General features: G+C 37.3%; 1 protein-coding gene across 2 annotated transcripts in view; it reads left to right on the top strand.

Moving 5' to 3' along the window:
• WDR64 (WD repeat domain 64) overlaps positions 1 to 22496 on the top strand; it is a 149936-nt gene that overhangs the window by 31148 nt on the left and 96292 nt on the right. For both annotated transcript variants that reach the window (XM_049633850.1, XM_049633852.1), the window contains 2 exons: positions 1569 to 1703; positions 20078 to 20157. In XM_049633850.1, coding sequence (XP_049489807.1) covers positions 1569 to 1703; positions 20078 to 20157 — 215 coding nt within the window. The remainder of the gene's footprint in view (positions 1 to 1568; positions 1704 to 20077; positions 20158 to 22496) is intronic.

Here is a 22496-nt window from a genome sequence, read left to right as displayed (position 1 = left end):
ACTCTTACGTGGAGCCTGAGAAACTTAACAGGAACCCATGGGGGAGGGGAAGGAAAAATAAAAGAGGTTAGAGTGGGAGAGAGCCAAAGCATAAGAGACTGTTAAAAACTGAGAACAAACTGAGGGTTGATGGGGGGTGGGAGGGAGGGAAGTGTAGGTGATGGGCATTGAAGAGGGCGTCTTTTGGGATGAGCACTGGGTGTTGTATGGAAACCAATTTGACAATAAATTTCATATATTAAAAAAAAGAATTTCATTCCAATTATAATAGGTTCTTGGAGTAGAAGCTGAGACATAAATTTTCTTTCTCTGAGATGTGTGTCACCTGTCAGAAAACTACATGGCCTCTTTTACATTCCTGTTTCCATTAGCTGAATGTTAGAAATTTGAGGAATCTGGGTACAGTTAAATAAATGATAATTCACATTGGTTCTTTTGGGTGATCATTTACATGTAGATGATTTACTCATGTAGATGATCATAATGTACGTTATTTAAATTATTAAGACTGACACGTATAGATAAGCTGAGTGTTGAGGCATATTCTTACACCAAACAGATTCTTAAACCCAACAGAATGAAAAGGATTGAGGCCAAAAGGGTAATTAAATTCTGGAGCCATCATAATGTTTTCCTGCAGTTGATATCCACATAATACATTTATATCAGATGGGTGGGGGTGGTGGTGGTGTGGATAGGAAATTCTGGTATGCAAAATGTTGTGCAAATTAAAGAAAAAAGTAGCCAGCACCCAGAGTCCAAAATTAAATGCAATCCAGTATGGAAAAAAGAAAGCTCTCTATTCTGTTTAATCTCATATTGTCAAACATCCCTGCCTTGAGTTATAAACACATCCATTCCTCAACTAGAATCTAAGGAGCTTGGGAACAAGGATTTTGCCTTAGTCATCCTTATGTCCTTTTGACTGGGATACAGTAAGTGCTCAATAAGTGTTCATGAATGAGGAAACAAGTACACTGTAATATTTGAGTAAAGATAACACCAGGAAGATGGCTTCTTCCAGTTGAGGTAAGAATTTTGTCATAAAAATTTTGGCCCGTAATGCTAAGCCTCTCCCTGAAGTGTCCGGTGAACTGATGAGCAACACTTTGGCAAGGCTGTCGCAGCTTCAGCTTCACCAGTGACTGGGACTCCAAATTTCTCAGTTTTCCAGTTCTGAAAGTGTTCATGGAAAATATGAAAGTGCATTGACTCACCTAAAACAATATGAAACACAGTCCTTTTGGATGACCAGAATTTATCAGTAAAGTAAGGATAATAGTGCCCATATTGAACAAGGATTCTTCTAGAGTATTCCTTTAATTCTGAATCTACAGCTCAAAATTTGATGATAAACTTTTATTTTTCCTTTAAATACGCCATATGATAAATATTTAGTTAAACAGTTAAAAGTGGTATAATGCATAGGATGGTCTTATACTTGCAGGCTTTACCACAGTTCAGAGTTTTGACTTGGTTAAAATCAAAATGAAATGCTTAATAGAAACTCAACATAATGTCTCTGTGTGTCTAACATAACACCTCCTTTTTTTTCTTTTAATTCCCAGTGTTAAAAGGAAGCTGCATAATGACTGGGTTATGAAAATTAGATACATTGCAGCCCTAAGTTGCTTTGGGTCCTGCTCCTTAGACAGTGTTCATTCATTGGTTTTGGAATCCTTGAAGAGACTTGAGGATAATTTGTAAGTACAATAGTTTGTATACATGAACATTCTGTGACTTTCAGACCTTTTACAAGTAATAAGCCCATGATAGCATGGAGCTTTTTTAGAAAACATCAGATCTTAATGATTTCATTTGTTTCACAAGATTAGATTTTTAAGAGGAAATTGAAATCACTCATGCAAATCTGAATATGATGTGTCCTTCTCACAACAATTTTGCTCATTTGTTGTTTATTGACACAATGTATTGGAATAAATCAATGCAGGTATATCTATATTTTCCCAGTATAGTTCGGTGGGTAAAACTTTACACTGTGAGGGGCACCTGGGTGGCTCAGGTTTAGCATCCGACTTCAGCTCAGGTCATGATCTCACAGTCCATGATTTCGAGCCCCACGTTGGGCTCTCTGCTGACAGCTCAGAGCCTGGAGCCTGCTTAGGATTCTGTGTCTCCCTCTCTCTCTGCCCCTCCCCCACTCACACTCTGTCTCTTTCATCCTCAAAAATAAATAAACATTTAAAAAAATTTTTTAAGCCTTTACACTTTGAAAATCATTCTTACAGGTCGATTGGCTAGCCTGTGAATATCTATAGCACAAACATCATGTTCCATGTGTAATAAATACATGAAATGGCTTTCTTATAGACAGGTGAATTTGAATAGTATCTAGCTTTATTTTTTATCTCGTTAAATATTCATTAATAACTATTAATATGTAATAACATTATAACTATATAGTACCTATATGGGTTTTTTAGGTTTGTTTATTTATTGTGAGAGAGAACGTACATGCAAGTGGGGGAGGAGCAAAGAGAGAGGGAGGGAGGGACTCCCCGGCGGGCTCCACAATGTCAGCGAGGAGCCTGACCCAGGACTTGATCTCAGGAACCATGAGGTCATGACCTGAGCCAAAATCGAGAGTCACACATTTAACCAACTGAGCCACCCAGGTGCCCCACTATACTACTTATGTGTTAATTACATTAATATATGCTAACTGTAAAGCAGACACTATATTTTAATTTTCAGTTTTAAAATGCATTGAGTTATATGCTACAACACGGATAAACCTCAAAAACATTATGCTAAGTGACAGAAGCCAGACACAAAAGACTGCATTTTGAATGATTCCATTTATATCAAATGTCCAGAAAAAGCAAATTTATAGAGACAGGAAGTAGATCAGTGGATGCCAAGAAGTGGCAGTGAAAGCAGGGATCCCAAGTGGGCACAAGGAATATTTTTGGAGTATTGAAAATGTTCTAAAACTTATTTTGGTGATTGTTATACAGCTGTATAAATTCACTAAAAACAATTGAACCTACACATGGGTGAATTTTATGTTATATAAGGTATACTTTAACAAAACTGTCTTTAAAAATACATAGACACTTCTAGCTTCCAGTCTGGCACATAAAAAGTTTGGAAGTCATCACTCAGCCCTAACAACAGGTAAAATAAGTAAGTAAGTAAATAAATAAAGAAATAAATAAACCAGAAAATCAACAATTCTTCTTAAATCCATCAAAGAAGTGAAGTCACAGATCAAACTGCTTCCCCCAAATTTAGAGAGACAAGCAGGTATTTACTAAGAATCACAACTTACCAGAGCAGAAATCCACAAGCAGATACCTCTAGGAAACCAACATACTGTGATAGGAAAACATAAATCCCTGGGGGCTCAACATAGACAAGTCTAAGAGTTAAAAACTCCAGGGACCCAGTTATAGGGGTTCCCATACTTTTGTGCATTTTATTTCTGGGGCCAGTTTCTCACAGTGAATATTGGACAAAAATCCTCTCCTGCTTCTGGCAAGGGAAGAGGAAAATGCACCACATTCTGTTCTTTTTAACAAGTTCCCTTCAGCAAAACTACCGTATCAGAGCCTAAACTATTGAGGTTTTATCAGAGAAACTGATAGATATCAGAGAAATGATCTGATCAGGGAGATCAGAAGGGAGAAGGGAAATATACACCTCTAGCTTACTCTAGCTTTCCACAATGGAGAAGGGACATACCCAAACCTAGCCCACTCCAGCCATCCTGACCTACCTAAGGGGGAGGAGGGCTGCAGAACATTTGTGAAGTCTGCAGTTTAGAGGACAGTCTTACTAAAAGACTGAAATCTAATCAAAGGACTGTAGACCACTTCCCTTTCACCCCACCCACCTTACAGCCACATTACTAAAGGATTATTTGCAGCAATTCCTTTTTTTTACACAATACATTCAGTCCTACTATCAAGAAAAAAAAATTACAAGGCATACTAAAATGCAAAAACACAGTTTTAAGAGATAGAGCAAGCATCAAACCAAACTCAGATATAGGTGGGATGTTGGAATCAGCAGACCAGGAATGTAAAATAACTATGAGTAATATGTTAAGGGCTCTCATGGATAAAGTGGACACCATGCAAAAAAAAGATTGGGAATGTAAACAGAGAGATAGAAATTTTAATAAAGAGTCAAAAAAAGGGGTGCCTGGGTGGCTCAGTTGCTTAAGCGTCTGACTTCAGCCTAGGTCATGATCTCCTGGTTCGTGGGATCAGGCCCCACATCAGGCTTCGTGCTGACAGCTCAGAGCCTGGAGCCTGCCGCAGAATGGGTCTCCCTCTCTCTGTGCCCCTCCCCCGCTCTCACTATGTCTCTTTCTCTCTCAAAAATAAACATTAAAATTTTTTAAAAAAATAAAAAAGAAATGCTAGAAATTAAAAACACTGTAATAGAAATAAAGAATGCCTTTGACTGGAACAGTAGACTGACTACTTAAGGAAAGAATCTCTGAACTTGAGAATATGTCAATAGACACTTCAAAAATGATAAAACAAGGGACATCTGGGTGGCTTAGTCGGTTAAGTGTCTGACTTCAGCTCAGGTCATGATCTTGCAGCTCACAAGTTCAAGCCCTGCGTTGGGCTCTGTGCTGACAACTCAGAGCCTGGAGCCTGCTTCAGATTCTCTGTCTCCCTCTCTGTCTGCCCCTCCCTCACTCTCTCTCTCTCTCTCAAAACTGAATGAAAACGTTTTTAAAAATTAACAAATGGTAAAACAAGGATAAGAGGTCTGAAAAAAAAAAAAAGGAATAGAATATCCAAGAACTGTGGAACAACTACAAGAGTTGTAGCATATGCATAATGGGAATTCTAGGGAAATGAAGAGAAAAATGAAAAGAAGAAATATTTGAAGGAATGACTGAGAATTTCCCCAAATTAATGTCAGATACCAAACCACATATATAATAAGCTCAGAGAACACCAAGCATGATAAATGCCAAAATAGCAACAACAACAACAAAAACACTGAGGCATATCATATTCAAACTCTAGAAAATCAAAGATAAAAATTTTTGAAAGAAATCAGATGGAAAAAAGCACCTCACCTTTAGAGGAGGAAAGGTAAGACTTACATCCAACTTCTCCTCAAAAAAACCATGCAGGCAAGATGAAAGTGCAGTAAAATATCTGAAGAGTTGAAACAAAAATATACCAACGCAGAATTATTTTTTCTGCAAAAGTATCCTTTCAAAGTGAAAGATAAATAAAAACATTTTCAGACAAACAAAAATTGAGTGAATTTGTTGCCAATGGACCTGACTTGCAAGAAATGTAAAAAGAAGTTCTTCAGAGATGAGAAAAATAATGTATGTAAGAAATCAAGACCTACATAAAGAAAGGAAGATCATTACAGAAGGAATAAGTGAAGGTAAGAATAAAAACATTTATTTCCTTACTCTTAATTTATCTAACAGATAACAGTTTGTTCACAACAATGGCAACAATGTATTGAGATATATACAAATATATATGATCAAGGTATATATAACAGCACTGACAGGAAAATTTATAGTATTAGATACATATATTAGAAAAGAAAGATCTAAAACTAATACTCTAAGTTTCCCTTAGGAAACTAGACAAAAATAGAAACTGTCCAAAGTAAGCAGAGAAAAAAAAAATAAAAATTACAACTGAAATCAATAAAATTAAAAACAGGAAATCAATAGAGAAAGTCAATAAAACCAAAACCTGGTTTTTTGAAAAGATCAATAAAATTGATAAGCCTCTAGCCAGGATAACTAAGAAAAGAGAAGACACAAATTGCTACTATCAGAAGTAAAGAAAGTAACACGACTACAGATCCTATAGACATTAAAAAATAAAGGAATATTATGACCAACTCTATGCCCACAAATTTGATAATCTAGATAAAAATGGACCAATTCCTTGAAAGATATAATCTGTCAAAACTCACACCAGAAGGTAAATAATCTGAATAGGCCTATAATTTGTTAATGAAAATGAATTAATAATAAAACATTCTAAAAGAAAAAGCATCAGGCCCATGTGGGTTTAATGGTGAATTCTACTGTACTTTTAAGGAAGAAATTATACCAATTCTCTACAATCTCCTCCAGATAATAGAAGCAGAGAAATACTTTCAGACTTGTTCAGTGAGGCCAGTTGTACCCTAATACCAAAACCAGACACAGGCATTACAAAGAAAACTACAGACCAGTGTCTCCCAGGAGTATAGATGCAAAAATCCTTGACAAAATATTAGCAAATTGAACTTAATAAGATATAAAAAGAAATATACACCATGACCAGGTATGCAAGGCTGGTTCAACATTTGAAAATTATTTAATATATCCATCATATCAACAGGCTAAGAAGAAAAATCAATTATCACATCAATAGATACAAAAAAGCATTTGAAAAAAATCTATTCATGTAAAAACTCTAAATCAAGACACAGACCTTGTATTTCTCTCTCTCTCTCTGTCTCTCTCTCTCTCTCTCTCTCACACACACACACACACACACATCTCAAAATGGACCAAAGATGTAAATATAAAACCCAAAACTATAAAACTCCTAGATGAAAATCTAAATAATCTTAGTTTTGGCTGTGACTTTGTAGATTCAACACCAAAGGCATAATCCATGAAAGGAATGAATGATAAGCTGGGCTTCATTAAAATTAAAAACTTATGCTCTTCAAAAGACACTGTCAAGAGAACAAAAAGACAAACCATAGACTGGGAGAAAATATTTGCAAAAGGCATATCTGATAAAGGACTCTTAGACCAAGAACTCTTAAAACTCAAGAATAAGAAAACAAACAAATTTTAAAAATGGGCAAAAGATCTAGACAGACACTTCACCAAAGGAGGTATACAGATGGAAATAAGCACATGAAAAGATGTTCCACATTATATGTCATTAGAAAAATGCAAATTGAAGCCACAATGAATATGGCAAATCCACAGCTAATACCATACTCAGTAAAAGCTCAAAGTTTTTCCTCTAAGATCAGGAACAAAGATGCCCACTTTTGCATCTTCAACATAGTATTTGAAATCCTAGCCAGAGAAAGAAACAAGAAAAAGAAATGCCTTTTAGGCATTCAAATTGGAGAGAAAGTAAAACTGTCACTATTTCCAGATGACATGATATTATATATAGAAAGTCCTAAAGACTCCACCAAAGAGCTGTTAGAACTAATAAATTAATTCAGTAAACTATGGGATACAAAATCAATATACAAAAATCAGATGTGTTTTTATAAAATAATAATTAACTATTGGAAAGAGTAATAAGAAAATAATCCCATTTACAATTGAATCAAAAACAATGCAATACCTATGAATAAATTTAACCAAGGAGATGAAAGATTGAATGCTGTAAGACATTAATGAAAGAAATTAAAGAAGATACAGATAAATGGAAAGATATTCCATGCTCATGGATTGGAAGAATATCATCACAATACCCATACTACCCATAGCAATCTGCAGGTTCAACGTAATCCATATCAAAATTCCAGTGGCATTTTTCCCCACAGAAATAGAGCAAGCATTCCAATATTTGTGTGGGACCTCAAAAGGCCCCAAGTAGGTGAATCAATCTTGAGAAAGAGTAACAAAGCTGGAGGCATTATGCTCCCTGATTTCAAATTGTATTGCAAAGCTATAGTAATTAAAACAGTATAGCATAGGTCTAAAAACAGACACACAGATCAGTGGAACAGAATAGAAAGCCCAGAAATAATCCCACACAAATATGATCAATTAATTGTGGCAAAGAAGCCAAGAATGCGCTATGGGAAAGACCGTCTCTTCAATAAATGGTATTGGGAAAACTGGACAGCCACATGCAAAAGAATAAAATTGGACCCCTATCTCACACCATACACAAAAATGAACTCAAAATGGATTAAAGTCCTGAATGTGAGAACTGAAGCCATAAAACTCATAGAGTAAATGTAATGTAAGTAATGTAAGACATTAATCTTGGCTGTGATGTTTTAAATCTGACACCAAAAGCAAAAGCAACAAAGGCAAAAGTAAACAAGTGAGACTATATCAACCTAAAAAGCTTCTGTGCAGCAAGGAAGCCCTAAGAAAAATGAAAAACAACCTACTGAGTGGAAGAAAATATTTGCAAATCATATAACTGATAAGGGGCTAATATCTAAATATTATAAATATTTATACTTATATAAAAATATTTAATTTAATTTATTTATATAATTTATTTACATATTATATATTTATATATGTTTTATATATAAAGAACTCATACAACTCAAGAACAAAAAACAATCCAATTTAAAAATAGGCAGAAGATCTGAATAGAAATTTTTTTTCAAAGGAGACATACAGATGACCAACAGGTACATGAAGAGGTGCTCCACATTACTAGTCATCAGAGAAATGCATATCAAAACCACAATGAGATATCACCTCACACCTGTTGGGATGGCTAAAGTCAAAATTATAAGAAACACCAAATGTTCGTGAAGATGTAGGGAAAAGGGAACCTTGGTGCATTATTGGTAGGAATGTAAATTGGTGCGGTCACTATGAAAAACAATACAGAAGTTCCTCAAAAAATTAAAAATAGAACTACCATACGATGCAGTAATTCCACTTCTGGGTATTTATCCAAAGAATACAAAACGCTAATTCAAAAAGATAATATGCACCACCATGTTTCTTATAGCATTATTTACAGTAACCAAAATATGGAAACAAAGTAACGGTCCATCGATGGATAAATGGATATGAAAATTGGTACATAAATACAATAGAATATTATTCAGCCATAAAAAGAATGAAACCTTGCCATTTGTGACAATATGGATGAACCTGGAGAGTTATACTAAGTGAAATAAGCCAGAAAGAGGAAGACAAATACTGGATGGTATCACTTACATGTGGGATCCCCCCCAAAAGTCAAACTCACAAAAACAAAGAGTAGAAAAGTGGTTGCCAGGGGCTGGGTTGGGGGAAATAGGGAAAAGTTAGAAAAATGTATAAACTTGCAGTTACAAATGAATAAGATCTGAGGATGTATTGGCGACTATCATTAATAACACTATATTGTATAACTGAAATTTGCTGAAAGTAGGACTTAAATGTTCTAGAAAGAAAAAAAAAAAGGAAGGAAGGAAGGAAAGAAGGAAAGAAGGAAGGGAGAAAAGAAAGAGGAAGGAAGAGGAGAAGAAAAGAGAATGGAAGGGAATAGAAGGGAAGGGAAGGGAGAGAAGGGAAGAGAAGAGATGAGAGAAGGAAGGAAAGAAAGAAAACAAAGAAAAATACTCAAAGTGATGGTTATGTTAGTTAACTGGATGGGGAGGAATCCTTTCACAATGTATATACATATCAGATCAAAAAAAAAAAACCTGAAAAGATAAAAACAAAACAAAAGACTAAGGGTCAAAACTTAAAACAATAAAAATCTCTTCTTGATAATTTAATTCCCTTCTTTAAAACTCACTGTAATCATTTTTTTATGAATTTCAGCTCTTCTATGTAAAGAACAAGAGATTGAGTCTTACCTATAGGACTTGGGCTTTCCCCCTTTTACATTAGGGTTAAACTAAAATACATACTAGAAAAAATAATGAATAGTGTTTCCCTAACAAAACACAAATGGTAACTTCCAGGCCCTTCCTATTGAGTTTTTTAACGAGATTCACAAAAAGTGAGAGAAAAAGATAGCCTCTACACATACAGGGCTAGAATTTTAATTTAAGAAACAGACTAACAAAATTAGAAATGTTATGGAAGAAGAGAATATCACATCTCTGAAATGACTGACTACCCTCCATTTTCTTGAAAGTTGTAATCTTCATGAAAGAAACATATTTTCCCATCATCCAGAAAAAGATAAAAAATATTTATCTTGACGTATAATATATTGCACTGAGAAATGAATTAAAAACTTTTCACAGAACATTAAAAATAGTTTCATTTCTTAACACCAGATCTGATTCCATAAATATCATTTCTATGGCATAATTAATTTTCACTTAGTTTCTGTAACATAATTAACTACTAGTGATTACACTCTGACGTTTTAAGGGAGTGCATTTCTGAAACATTTAATTAAGAATAGATGCAACTTAATTTCTAATTGATTTTGTATTGTGTTGGCAATTCATGATACATTTATAACCATAAAGAAGCATTTGTGAAAGCACATGAAATATAATATGCCCTGTATCCTTATAGTACATGTATATTCTACTTCAACATCCAGAGAAAGGATTTTCATTTCCAAGATACACAAATCTACACACATGATTTTACCCACACAAATATTTCTAGTACATTCACCAGGGTAATTCTAACCATCAATATGGCGACCAGAAAGCTATACAGGCCATGTAGTTCAGCCTTGAATCCAGAAGTGTATCAGTAATTCAACAAATATTTACTAAGTCACTATGTGGTAAGCACTGTGGACAATACAAATATGTTTAAGTCGTGATCCCTGCCTTTAAATGCTTAAAATCTAGGTAAGATGACAAGAAATACATAAAATCAGTGCCATGCTGGAGTCAGCTCATATCAGTTTATGAGAGCTGATTGCTAAGATTTCAGGAATTTGGCAAATTTCTTAAACACTGCCATCATTTAAAATTTATATAAGCTCAGAATTCCAGTATATTAAAACCAAAAGCAATAAATACTCCAAGCTCATCACTTTTTATTTTACTACATTTTACTATTATGTATATCCTCGAGGATTTTATGTCCTTAAGAACATGGGAATACTATATAATGGTGTGTAACTGTGTATCTTTTCCAGACTCCAAGTTCAGAGACGTCACATTACTCATTTGAAATTGACCACCATAGGAATATTTATACAATGAAAAACAGCAAATGTTATAAACAAATGCCCTCCCCCACCTCTACTTCCCTGGCCCCTGCTGAATATTAAACATTTACCAGCACACAACTGCATAGGATAATTCACATTGCAAAGCAAAGCATGTTAATTTCAGTTGAATGGTTTATGATTATGGGCATAATAGGAGCTTAGAAAAGAGAGTGATAAATGATAGCCCTCTAGGAAGCCTATTGGAGATAAGAACAAGCCTTATATAGGGGATGATGAAAATAAATTTAGCAGAGATTCTATTAAACAAGAAAGGTCATAGCAGCTAACAATAAGCATGCCAAGTCCATTTTTGGATGAATTAAGTGGCTTATTTCTTCTTAAAGAATATCTTTACATTGATGTGTTTGGGTATTGTCAATCTCACATTACAAAGTAGAAACCCAGGGCACCTGGGTGGCTCAGTCTGTTGATCAGGGGCCAACTCCTGATTCTGACTCAGGTCATGATCCCAGGGTCATGGGATCGAGTCCTGGATTGGTTCCATGTTGAGTGTAGAGGTGTGCTCTCTCTCTCTCTTAAAAGAAATTAAAACAAAATGGAAATCAAAAGATTAGGCTGAATAATATTGACAAGCACCTAGAAGTTTTGTCTTCAGAATCCCCGGTATCCCTCTCTCTGGCCTCTCTGTCTTACACTGTTGGCTCTTAAAAGATGTGACTCTCTCTGCGCCTTCTCAATGACCTCACTGAGGCCTCTAATCCTTCATCTCCAAACTTTGTCAGTTCTCTCCTTGACTTTCTTGTCTCCCTCCTAACCTGGACCCCAGGTAAGTCATCTGAGCTCATGTATCACCAGCATTCTCTGCCCTGCACCTCATCTACCATGCACCCCATCTGTCAAACACCAATCAGAATCCCAACCCTACTGCTCCATAGAGTCCTTATTTCACCCTCTCTGTTTACCTCAGACTATCCCCACCTCCATTGATGTTGGCCCTTCATGACCACAAAACCCTAAGGTCTTTGGAGTAATTCCCAACATCCCACATCATTTGGAATTTTCTATATCCACACCTATCCTTGATCTTTCTTTTTTGTTGAAATAGAAAAGCCTCCATTGGTGGCCTTGCTTTTTTTTTTTTTTTTTTTTAGCTTGCTAATCTGTTTCTCCTAGTCTCTCATTTCCACCTACAATACTTAAGTCTCTTCTGATGTAAGTGATGCTTTTCTTGACCTATAACCTCCTTTGAGCTTTCATACTACACTTTCCCTGGAAAAAGTACTCCACACTCACCATTTCCACTACCTCCACATTATTTGTTCCCTCCATAACCTTCTCTCATGCAGCGTCTCCCTTTCTACTCTGTAGAAGGGACTCTCAAGTTGGCCAATGATGTCTACATTGTCAAACCAAAGGAAACTTAACATACCAGATAGCCTCAGGGCATTTGGCATTACTGATCTCACTCACCCTGAAACTCTATCCTCTTAGCTTTTGGGAAGCCAGAGTTTTCTCCTGGTATCTTATTATTCTTTTTCCTATGACTCCTCTTTTTGTATTTGCTCTTAAACGGGGTGTTCTCTAGAGTTCTGTCCTTAGCTAACTTTAATTATCACTTTCTAGGAACTTCTTGGGTGATGTTCCTATTCTCTAACATACGAACATCTATATGCTATGAAACCCAAACTATGTTGAACTTTGTACTTCGTATACCTGCTCACCATCTCCACTTGGATATTTCATAGCCCCTCAAACTCATGTTCACGACTGAACTTAAATCCTTCACCTCTTAAGCTATATATTTTACAGGATTTTTAAAATATTTTTCTTGGTCCATCCAATTACTATGATCCATCAACTCATCATAGGCAGAAATCTGACAACCCCATATGATTCCTTCCTCTGTGCCCACAAACCACCAATCAACATATCCTTCTATGTTCTCTTATAAACATTCATTGAATCTGTCTTATCTTCTGTATCTCTATATCCCTAGGCTATCTTCAACTAGCGTCTCGCCTCAGTTTTATCCCTGCCAAGACTATTGTCCCTTAATCTTCCAGAGTATTCTGATAAAGATGATATCCAGCCATCTCGATAACTTTCACGTTTTCCATCCCCTGCCATAGCATCTCCATGGTCTAGTCTCTTCCAGCCTCTCTACCTCATCCCCTTCACTGCCTTTCACTGCCTTGTACTTAAGCTCCTGTAACTCTGAGTTCAGGGCTGCTCTCAGGGTAGGAGCATGTACATGCTGGGATTTTATACCTGTTTGGTGCCTTAAATACTCTCCCCTCTCTTCCTCTTACTTCTATTCCCTCAACCTCCATAATCCTTTTGTTTGTTTGTTTGTTTCATGGAAAAGAGGAAAGTTTTTTGTTTTTAACTTTTTTCCAATTTTATTGAGGTACAGTTGATCCCATAATCCTTCAAGGATCAGTTGATACCAACTCTAGGAAGTTTTCCTGACCTTCTCCCAGAACCTCCTTTCCCAACTGATTTAGGTATCCTTTTTGTGCCTCAGTCTTTTTATTTATCTTTTAATTATGATTAAGGGTGTGCCTTCCCAAGACACTAAGTTTGTCTAGAGCTATTACTATATCTAACATTGTCTAACCAATTGTCCTATAATTTGAGCAATTTGATGAAACCAGAAGAAGCTCCAGAGTCTGAATCTTCATTTGTTCAGTAAATACTTACTGATGAGTTGCTATATTTGAGGCATTGTACTCTGTGCTGGTAATTTAAAGATGAATAAGATTAGTTCCTTGATCTTGTATCTGATGAGAGAGAAAACAAATAGATTCCCACAGAGGCTGATAAGTGTCATGATATAGATATTAGAGAGGTGTATGAGAGCAGAAAAGAGTCCTTAGAGCATCCTACATAGGATTTTGAAGGGAGAAAAATTGGGGAAGTCTTCCTGAAGAAGGGCTCATGCATGCTGAGTTTTGAAGACCTGATAACAATTAGCCAGGCAAAGCTATTGCATTGAGAGTGGATAAATAGCCCCATTAAAGAAATGACATTTACAAAGGTGTGGAAGTGAAAAAGAAAATGGCGAGTTCTAGAAACTGTAAGTGGATCAATATTATTGGAGCACAGAGAGGGAGAAGTGTTGGGAAAGATGAGGAGGGACAGGGAAAAAATGAAAAAGCCAGTATATTATGCTGAAGAGTTGGAATATTAACCCGAGAGCTATAGGAAGCTATTGAATGCTTTGGCAAGCAGAATGGTCAAAGAAGTATTTTTGACAGACCACCTTAGCAACACGATGGAGAATGGATTGGTGAAAGGCAAGTTGGAAAGGAGAGAACTGGGAATATAGGGTAATAATTCAGAAAGGAGCTGATGAGAGCTTGAACTTAACCAGTGGAAATAAAAATGGAGAGAGAAGAGATTCATGTAAAATTGATAAGAATTGGTGACCTACTGGATAAAAGAAATAAAGAGAGAAATCTAAATTTCATTTTTTTTTCATTTGTAACAATATTTATTGAACGACTATTATAGACCAAAAACTGTTCCAAGAATTGATATAATGGTATACAAAAAAGATCAACTCTCTCCTCTCCTGGAGCACATATCCAAGTGGGAAAGACAATCCTATAAATAAAAGAAATTTAGGAAATGAAGTAAGGTTACAGGATAGAGTGACTGCAGATAGTATTTTTGATAGGATAGTCAGGAGACACTGCTCTGAGGAGCTAACATTTGAGCAAAGAACTGAATGAGGTGAAGAGCAAATCATCCAAGATCCAGAGGAAACCTTAGGGCAGTAGCAGGCTGCTGGGTTTCTGTCTGGGAGGCCCATTTGCGTGGCTAAGCTATTTATTAAGAGAGAATGTTAGTAAAGGAATAAGTTTATGAGGAAGCAAATGACTTCTAATGTCACTTCTGCCACTTATTTCTTGGCCAAGTGGTCTTGGGCATGTTACTTATCTGAACCTCAATAGCTTCATTAATGAATGGGGAAAATAGTAACTTTGTTACCTCCCAGGACTTTTGCACTGCTCAAATGAGCTGAGATGAGTGAAGGTCCCTTGAAACCGTAAAATACTGTAATAATTTAAAGGTTTATTATTTGCTTATAGATGTTCATGCTCTTTCACAAAGAATTGATTTTTAAAGAACACGTTGATTTCCATGCACTGTCAAAATCCATAATAATGACAATACTGGGAGGGAAAGAAAAGCACTAATATTTTTCCTTGGGGAACAAGTTATGATGGGGCACATATTCCCTTTTTCCAAAGCTTAGGATCTATCTATCAAGTGGTGATTCTTGTGTTAGATTTTAAACAAGATGGTAATCTTCCTGATCTCATTTAGATTGTATACCTTCTTTTTGTGAGGGAAAATATGCCCTTCAACTATCATGATTCTAAGCCAATCTAATTTCTTTTCTCCCCCAGTGGAGTAACCTCAAGAGCAGGACTAAGTTGTTTACATTCTCCTTCACTTATTGTATTCCTTTTTATCCTGGATTCCAATCCATTTTCCCATGCATGCATGCACAGACATACACACACACACACACATACACACGCACACACACAACACCATTCTATTGGGTTCAATGTATCTTTTTGTTTATACATTTTCTTCAAAATCTATATTTGTATGTATTTCTAATTTATGTAATGGTATTATAGGGAACTTAAATTCCTAGTCTCCACAGTGTTCCATAGATTTGGTACTTAGTAGTCATAAACAGATTGCTAGAAGATTTTATTTTCAAACTAGCCAATACTTCTGGTCTTTGCTCTGAAATCATCTATTTTGCAAGAGTCAGGAGTTTGTCTTTGAGCCCAATTCTGAGCTTCCTAGTATTTACCATAACTTCTGGAATGTGGTTGATGATACATTCAGCCTGAGGGAGTCAGGAAACTGAGATAAAAATACTTAGCCAACCTCAGCAAACGGTGATCATCGATCCATTCAGTAAGATTATGGCTGAGTTTTTCAACTATTTCCTTGGGCCACTCTCCTAAATCTAGAAGCTAAAGAGATTTCTCAAGTGATACAGTATAATAATGTTTTCCTGAACTGTCGGTGCCACTGGAGAGTCATCTCAATAGAAAGGAGAGTCAGGTCCATTTCATCCCTAGATTCAACATATTCCTATTTCTGCAATTTCCTATAATGAGTCTTAAGTTGAGCCCGATGAAACTGCAATTATCCTAATACGTAATTGGCCAGCTGTTAAAATGGGAGCTAGCACAACTCCCAAGAAGGCAGGAAAAAACTCCTCTCAAAAAAATTTCCATTTCAAACGTGATTACCATTTTGGTTATAATTTTGTATGGTAATTTCACAAATGGAGTTTTGTACCAGCAAGAAAATGAACATCTGCAATTAATTATACCATGTAAAGCATATGGGCCTGTTGCAAGACATAAGTTGAACCTTTAACTCTTCAATAGCTTGACAACTTCCCAGAGATGAACAACTAACTATTCAGCGTTACTTTTTCTCAGTTACCCAACTCAGACGCAGGTTTTTATACTGGGAAGTGTATACTGCCTCATAATAGGGTCGCTGTGGACCCAGACAGAACTGGTTTCCATCCTAGTACCACTAGCTTTCTGAGCACTGAACACCGTGAACACAGTAACATTACCTCTTCTTAATCTGTTTCCCCATCATTAGATGGGAATGAATATACCTACCTTATAGTCTTAGGAAAATGACTAAGTTAACTCATGTAAAGTGAGTACATGGTTAGTACTCAATAAATGTAAGTTCTTTTTTTGTTCCCTTTGTAAAGATGCTGAAAAGCAGCAAAAAAATGAGTGTGAATACTAACAACAGGTGAACCTACTATAGAGCTGTCATGGTTTGGGCCTTGTGCTCCGGCATTGAGAGTAGGGGTCAGAAACCACAAGGACCAAATCCAGTAGGCCATCTGTTTTTGTTACATCTGCAAACCAAAAATTATTTTTACATTTCCAAACTGTTGAACAAGTCAAAGGGATGACCCATTTCATGACCCATGAAAGTTATGTGAAATTCAAATTTCTTTGCTCATGAAGTAGTATGGGAATACAGCCATGCTTACTCATTTATGTATTATTTATGGCTGTTTTCATGACACAGTAGCAGAGTTGAGTAGTTGTGACAACAGAGACTATATGGCAAAGTCTAAAATATTTATTATTTGGCTCCTTAAAGAAAAAGTTTACCAACTCTTGATTTAGTTTTCTATTGCATACTTACTTGTCCCTTGGGAATGGGCACAATATGGATCAGTGGCAGGTAACAATGCAGAGTGTGGGCCACCTAAAAAAATACCTTGATATGAGTCACTTTGAAATTTCCTACTTCACATTCTCAAGGAGAAAATAAAAATACCTTCTTCCTTGCATCCTGCCTTCACTTCCACTAACTATCCTTACCTCCAAGGGAAGAAAAGATAGGAAGACACCCTACTTGCTCAATGGCCCTTCTTCATCGATCACAGGATCTCCCTGGAGTCCCTTTGTGTCTGGGCACCATTTCCATCCAGTAAACAGCACCAGTCATGTGACACACATGCACTAAGAGTCACCCCTTTAACTTCCATGACTGACCTCTTCCTTCCCAGGCTTGGATTTGTGTAACAATAACAGGGAAGCTGAGGCGAAGGACACTATCATTCAGTCAGGGCCTTTTGAGAGTAGAGTTGGTTTTTATTTTTACTTTTTAAAGAAATTGTTAGAAAATGTTTCTCTTTCAGAAGTGCCATTGTCTCAAGAGTAGCAGGGAAAACTTCAGAGAGAACTTCCCAGAATCAATACATTTCTATTCTCTGTGATTCCAGAAAAGGGTGTTGTCTATCTGGTGTTCATATCTTAAGGATATTCAAACAAATATTTATTGGGAGTCTTCTATGCTCAAAGTGCCATGGTGGCTACATTTTCTTTTCTATGGAATGGACCATGTGGGCCTACCTTGTACATGAGACTGAGGCTGGTGCCATCTTGCTTTGGGGGGGTGTTTACAGATAAGGGTTCACTGAGGCACCTTGGCCCTGTTCTTAACCTTCTGATTAAGAACAACTAGAACATTTTTGTAGGACGCTGAAAGTACTGTGAGCCTGAGGTGATGTGCTTTCCATGCCTAATGGACACACTCTTCTCTTGCCAGAGGGACCCAGGACAATGGAGAAGGGTGACACCTTTCTGTGTGGTGAGCCAGTGTGAATGTCCCGTGAGACACAGTAGATATCTTAGAAGCTGTGCTAACACAAGGTAGCCCAAGAGGCTGTGTTGTTGGTACAAAGTGACACCATAAGAGACCGTGTTTGGAGACAAGGGTAGAAGAGAGTGATGTCTTTCCTGGTTTGTAACCCCATCAAGCTTAGCTCAGTCAACCAACTACAGTTACCAAGTGTGTCATTGGCAAAACTTGAATGAGTCACCCGCCAAAACTTTCTATTTCTTATCTGGGACATTTAAACATTTTCAAAATTCTAAATTCCGACTTTAGATTTCTGTTACTACATTGAGGCTTCTTTTCATGAACTTTGGGGAAAAGAAAGGGGGAGTATTTTAGGTATGGATTTGGAAATATCTTCAAGATATAATATGAAGTGAAAAAGCAAGGAACATAATGATATATGCTGCCATTTGTGCTTAAGAAAAAAGGGAAGGAAATAACACACACATCCAAGGCAAGAGGAGATGAAGGCCAGCTGCTGTCTTTCCCCTCCCTCCCTGCTTCAGTGACTCATTAATTCCTGATCCAGGGCTCCTTCCAGGTGTCCCTCTTCACATAAACATGTCTCTTCCTTCACCCCATCTGGTCAGATGAAGTAACAGCTTTCAACTATTGCTAGTATCAGAGGTCAGTATTATTATTATTATTATTATCCCATCTAATGAACAAGGAGGCATAGAACACCTGGGTGGCTCAGTTGGTTGAACGTCCGACTCTTGATTTTGGCTCAGGTCATGATCTCATGGTTTGTGGGATTGAGCACCATCTCCGCCTCCACACTGAGCATGGAGCCTGCTTGGGATTCTTTCTCTCTCCCTCTACCCTTCTCCTCCACTCATGCTCACTGTCTCTCTCTCTCTAAAAACAAAAACAAAAACAAAAACAAAAACAAAAACAAACAAAACAATAAGTCAGAAGGCACAGTGATGAAGCCAGGATTTAAGCCCACACATTTTCACTGAAGCCTGGGCTCTTTTAAGAACATCACAATACTACTCACAGATACTAAATTAGCACTCAAAACCTATATACTAAAATTATATGATAGATACTATATGCTACAGGTAAAATAATATGGCATCAGGTGAGACAATAACACAAAAAATACTGCTTAGTTGGTGGGGGCAAGAGGGTGGAGTTGAGGCAAGGCTTTTCTGATAAAGTAGCTTTTGAACTGATGCTCACAGAAGGATGGGTGGAGAAAGGCCGGGATCTCAAGCAAGCACATCTTTGGCCTGTGCAGAATGTCTTATGGAGGGAGTGAAGGAGCTTAGTGTGGCCAGAGGGAGGGTGGCTAGAGTAACATGGCTGGATCACAGCATGAAGGGAAAGGAGAAGGCATGGAACAAGCCTGGAAAGGTGACAGGGGCCACCCAAGGCCATGTGGACCAAGTGGGCCAGGTGAAGGAGCTTGGATCCTCTTAGAACTTCAGGAAATCCCTGGACAGAAGTGGTGTGCTCTGATTCAGGTTTTAGGGGTCACCCTGGCTGTAACATGACAGCAGAACTTGAGGTGGGAATGTGGACAAGAGAATGGACATGGTGGAGGCTAAGAAGTTAGCAGTTTATTGTAGAAGGTCTGGTCAGAGGGAATGGAGGCTTTAACCCGGACACTGTAGTGGAAACAGGAAGCAGTGGTAATATTTCAGTATATTTTAGAGGACTTGACAGAAGGTGGCATGTGGGTGGTGGTAGAGGAGGATGCGTCCAAAGGCATTCCTGGTGTTGTGTGTACCAAATGGACTCAGTCAGCCGCCCAATAGCCTTTCTGGATTGAGAATGGTCGGTGTCTGACAGTCCTTCCATGAGCACAAGCATAGTTCCCAGGGTGGAAGACTTGATTTCCCACTAAGCAGAAAGAATATAAAGTGCTGTGGTAAATCACATTATGGAATGAATGGATTCTGTGGGTCAGTGAAGATGTCATCATTACTTACCATACTTCCTGATTTACAACCAGCTTAGAAATGAGTCTACTGAACATAACCTATGTATAAGTTAGAATTCGCTTTATAAAGAAAAATGTAGAAGCTTTACATCTCATTTGTGTTTCCCAGGCCTGTCAGAGAGTTCTCCATGCCAAGAGGAGCCAACACTTTTTGTTACTGTACAAAGGCAAACGTGATTGTCACTGGAGGTAAGGGGATAGTTCATATCATACAGAGATTTTCTACTTGGCAAACAGCGCTCTCCTTGATTAATATGGTGGTCTTCATAAGCCTACAGAATTTTACTCCTAGGAAAACATTTTAGAGAATTAAAAAATTTGCCTAAACCTGTCAGACTTTTTCTTTGTGCCTTCTGGATTTGATGGCACACTTAGAAAGTTCTTCCTTAGCACCAGAATATGTGATATACTTTCTCCTGTATTTACTATAGTTTTTTATTGCTTTATTTATATTTTACCTTCAGACCTTTAATCTCTCTAGAAGTTATTTCAACATGTGAGAGCATGAGTTCCTAGACTGGGTCCCCCAGGGTTTTAAAGGAGTTCTGGAGGCTCCTGAAAGCTAATGACATTTGTGTGTCTATGTGCATTTTTCTGGAAAGGTAGTTCTAAATTTTATCAAATCTTCAATGGGATACATGACCACCAAGGTCAGGGGCCAGTGTTTTAGAGTTAGGAGAAAAGAGGCCAGGGAGCAAGCCTTGAAACACACTAGTATTTAAGGGTTAAGTATGGTGTAATATAGGATACAAGGTCATCTGTGGACAGTAAGGGAAAGATGATATTATAAGAAGCTTGAAGGGGAAAGTGGAGGATGAAGAGGTTCCTTGAGCCTCAGACTCATCACCTATAATCCTGGGGTGCAGGAGGATGGCTTTGAGCCTGAGCTCTGGAGTCAGAACTTTTGGCTGCAAATCCTGGTTGTCTTTCCAGCAAGTTGTGTGGCCTTGGGGAGTTTAGTTCATTCCTTTAAGCTTCCATCTACTGGAAAGTGAGACTGATAACAGTATCTATTCATAAGATTATATATAAGAATTCAAATTCAAATAAAGTACTTAGCACATAATAAGTGCGCAAAAAATATCTACAAATAATAATACTAACAATAACAAAACCCACATATGGTGGTGTTTAAGATTAACTGAGATAATGTATGCCTGGCATGTAGTTGCTTTTCAATAAGTATTAATTCAATCCATCTATAACACATAGGTAAAGTCACTTTGGCAAACATATGGGGGTTTTATTGGAATAAAAAGAACTCAGAGGTTCCAGTTAGGAGGCTGTTCCAGAAGTCATGAGTGAAGTGGTGAGGGCTGAATGGTAGGAGCAATGGAAAAAGAAAAGAGAGAGCCAGTCCCAAAGGCCTGGGAAAGAAACTAGTCATAAAACCTGAAGTAAGAATGGCATTGGGATTAACAAGACAGATCAACCAGCTGCAAGTGTGTAAAGTAGGAGAAACAGAAGAGCAGCAGCTGTATTGTCACCAGAGATCAGGAAGAGGTTGCTTACATGGGAAGGAGAGCAAGCAGATCTCAAGTTTGAACTCAAATGTCACATGTGATTAGACACCCAAGAGGATGCTCCTTTTGGTGATGGAAAAAAGGCCTAGTTGGATGTAGGGGATGTGGCGGCCCCAGGCTGCCTACATGTGTGAGAAGAAGAGCTCCTGGGGTACCTCAAGGAGATCGGAGTCACCTTAAGTAAAGATCACATAGACTTGAAAGATGTAAATGAACAAAACAGAAACTCAAACAAACATCAAGAAAATGGCTTATACTGGAGATCTGAACTTTATCAAGGGAAAGAGCAAACAAGATTTTTAAGAAGCAAGCTGTCACCAACAAACGTACCATTTGGTAAATTCTTAGAGCAAAAATATTTATTAAAAGAGCAAAACTGTTCAGTGAGTAATGCAACCAGCTCCTTCAAATTCCTTCCCCCAAAACACACACACCTTTGTTTTCCTATCAAGAGTTTCCTATCATGCCTCAGCCCTGAAGCGCAATATTGATAAGTACAGTCCACCTTTCAACAATGCAGTGGTCAGGGACACTGACCCCCTATAGTAGAAAATCCCTACTTTAAGTGACTCTTAACTCCCACAAAACTTAGCTACCAACAGCCAACTGTTGACTAGAAGCCTTACAGATAACCTAAACAGCTGATTAACACATTCTTTGAATGTTTGATGTATTATACACTGTATTCTTACAATAAAGTAAGCCAGAGAAAAGAAAATGTTATTAAGAAAGTCATAAGGAAGAAAAAAATACATTTATAGTTCCATAGTGTATTTATCAAAAAAAAAAATCCTCATATAAGTGGACCCACGCAGTTCAAACCTGTGTTGTTCAAGGGTCAACTGTGTAAAGATAGTCACACTGTCTCTGCACACCTGAGTAATCTCCCCCGAGGACATAAAGCTAAAGTTTTCTTCAAGTTTATATTTGAAGTTTATATTGAAATTTGTGCTCAGCTTTGGGCCCTTTCACAACGCTTACTTAAAACTAGTTTATGGTTTGAAT

This window comes from Panthera uncia, chromosome F1 (genome assembly GCF_023721935.1).
Source record: "Panthera uncia isolate 11264 chromosome F1, Puncia_PCG_1.0, whole genome shotgun sequence".
Classification (NCBI taxonomy): Eukaryota; Metazoa; Chordata; class Mammalia; order Carnivora; family Felidae; genus Panthera; species Panthera uncia.
The sequence above is the reverse complement of the archived record's forward strand: the minus strand, read 5'-3'. Positions and strand labels throughout refer to the sequence as shown.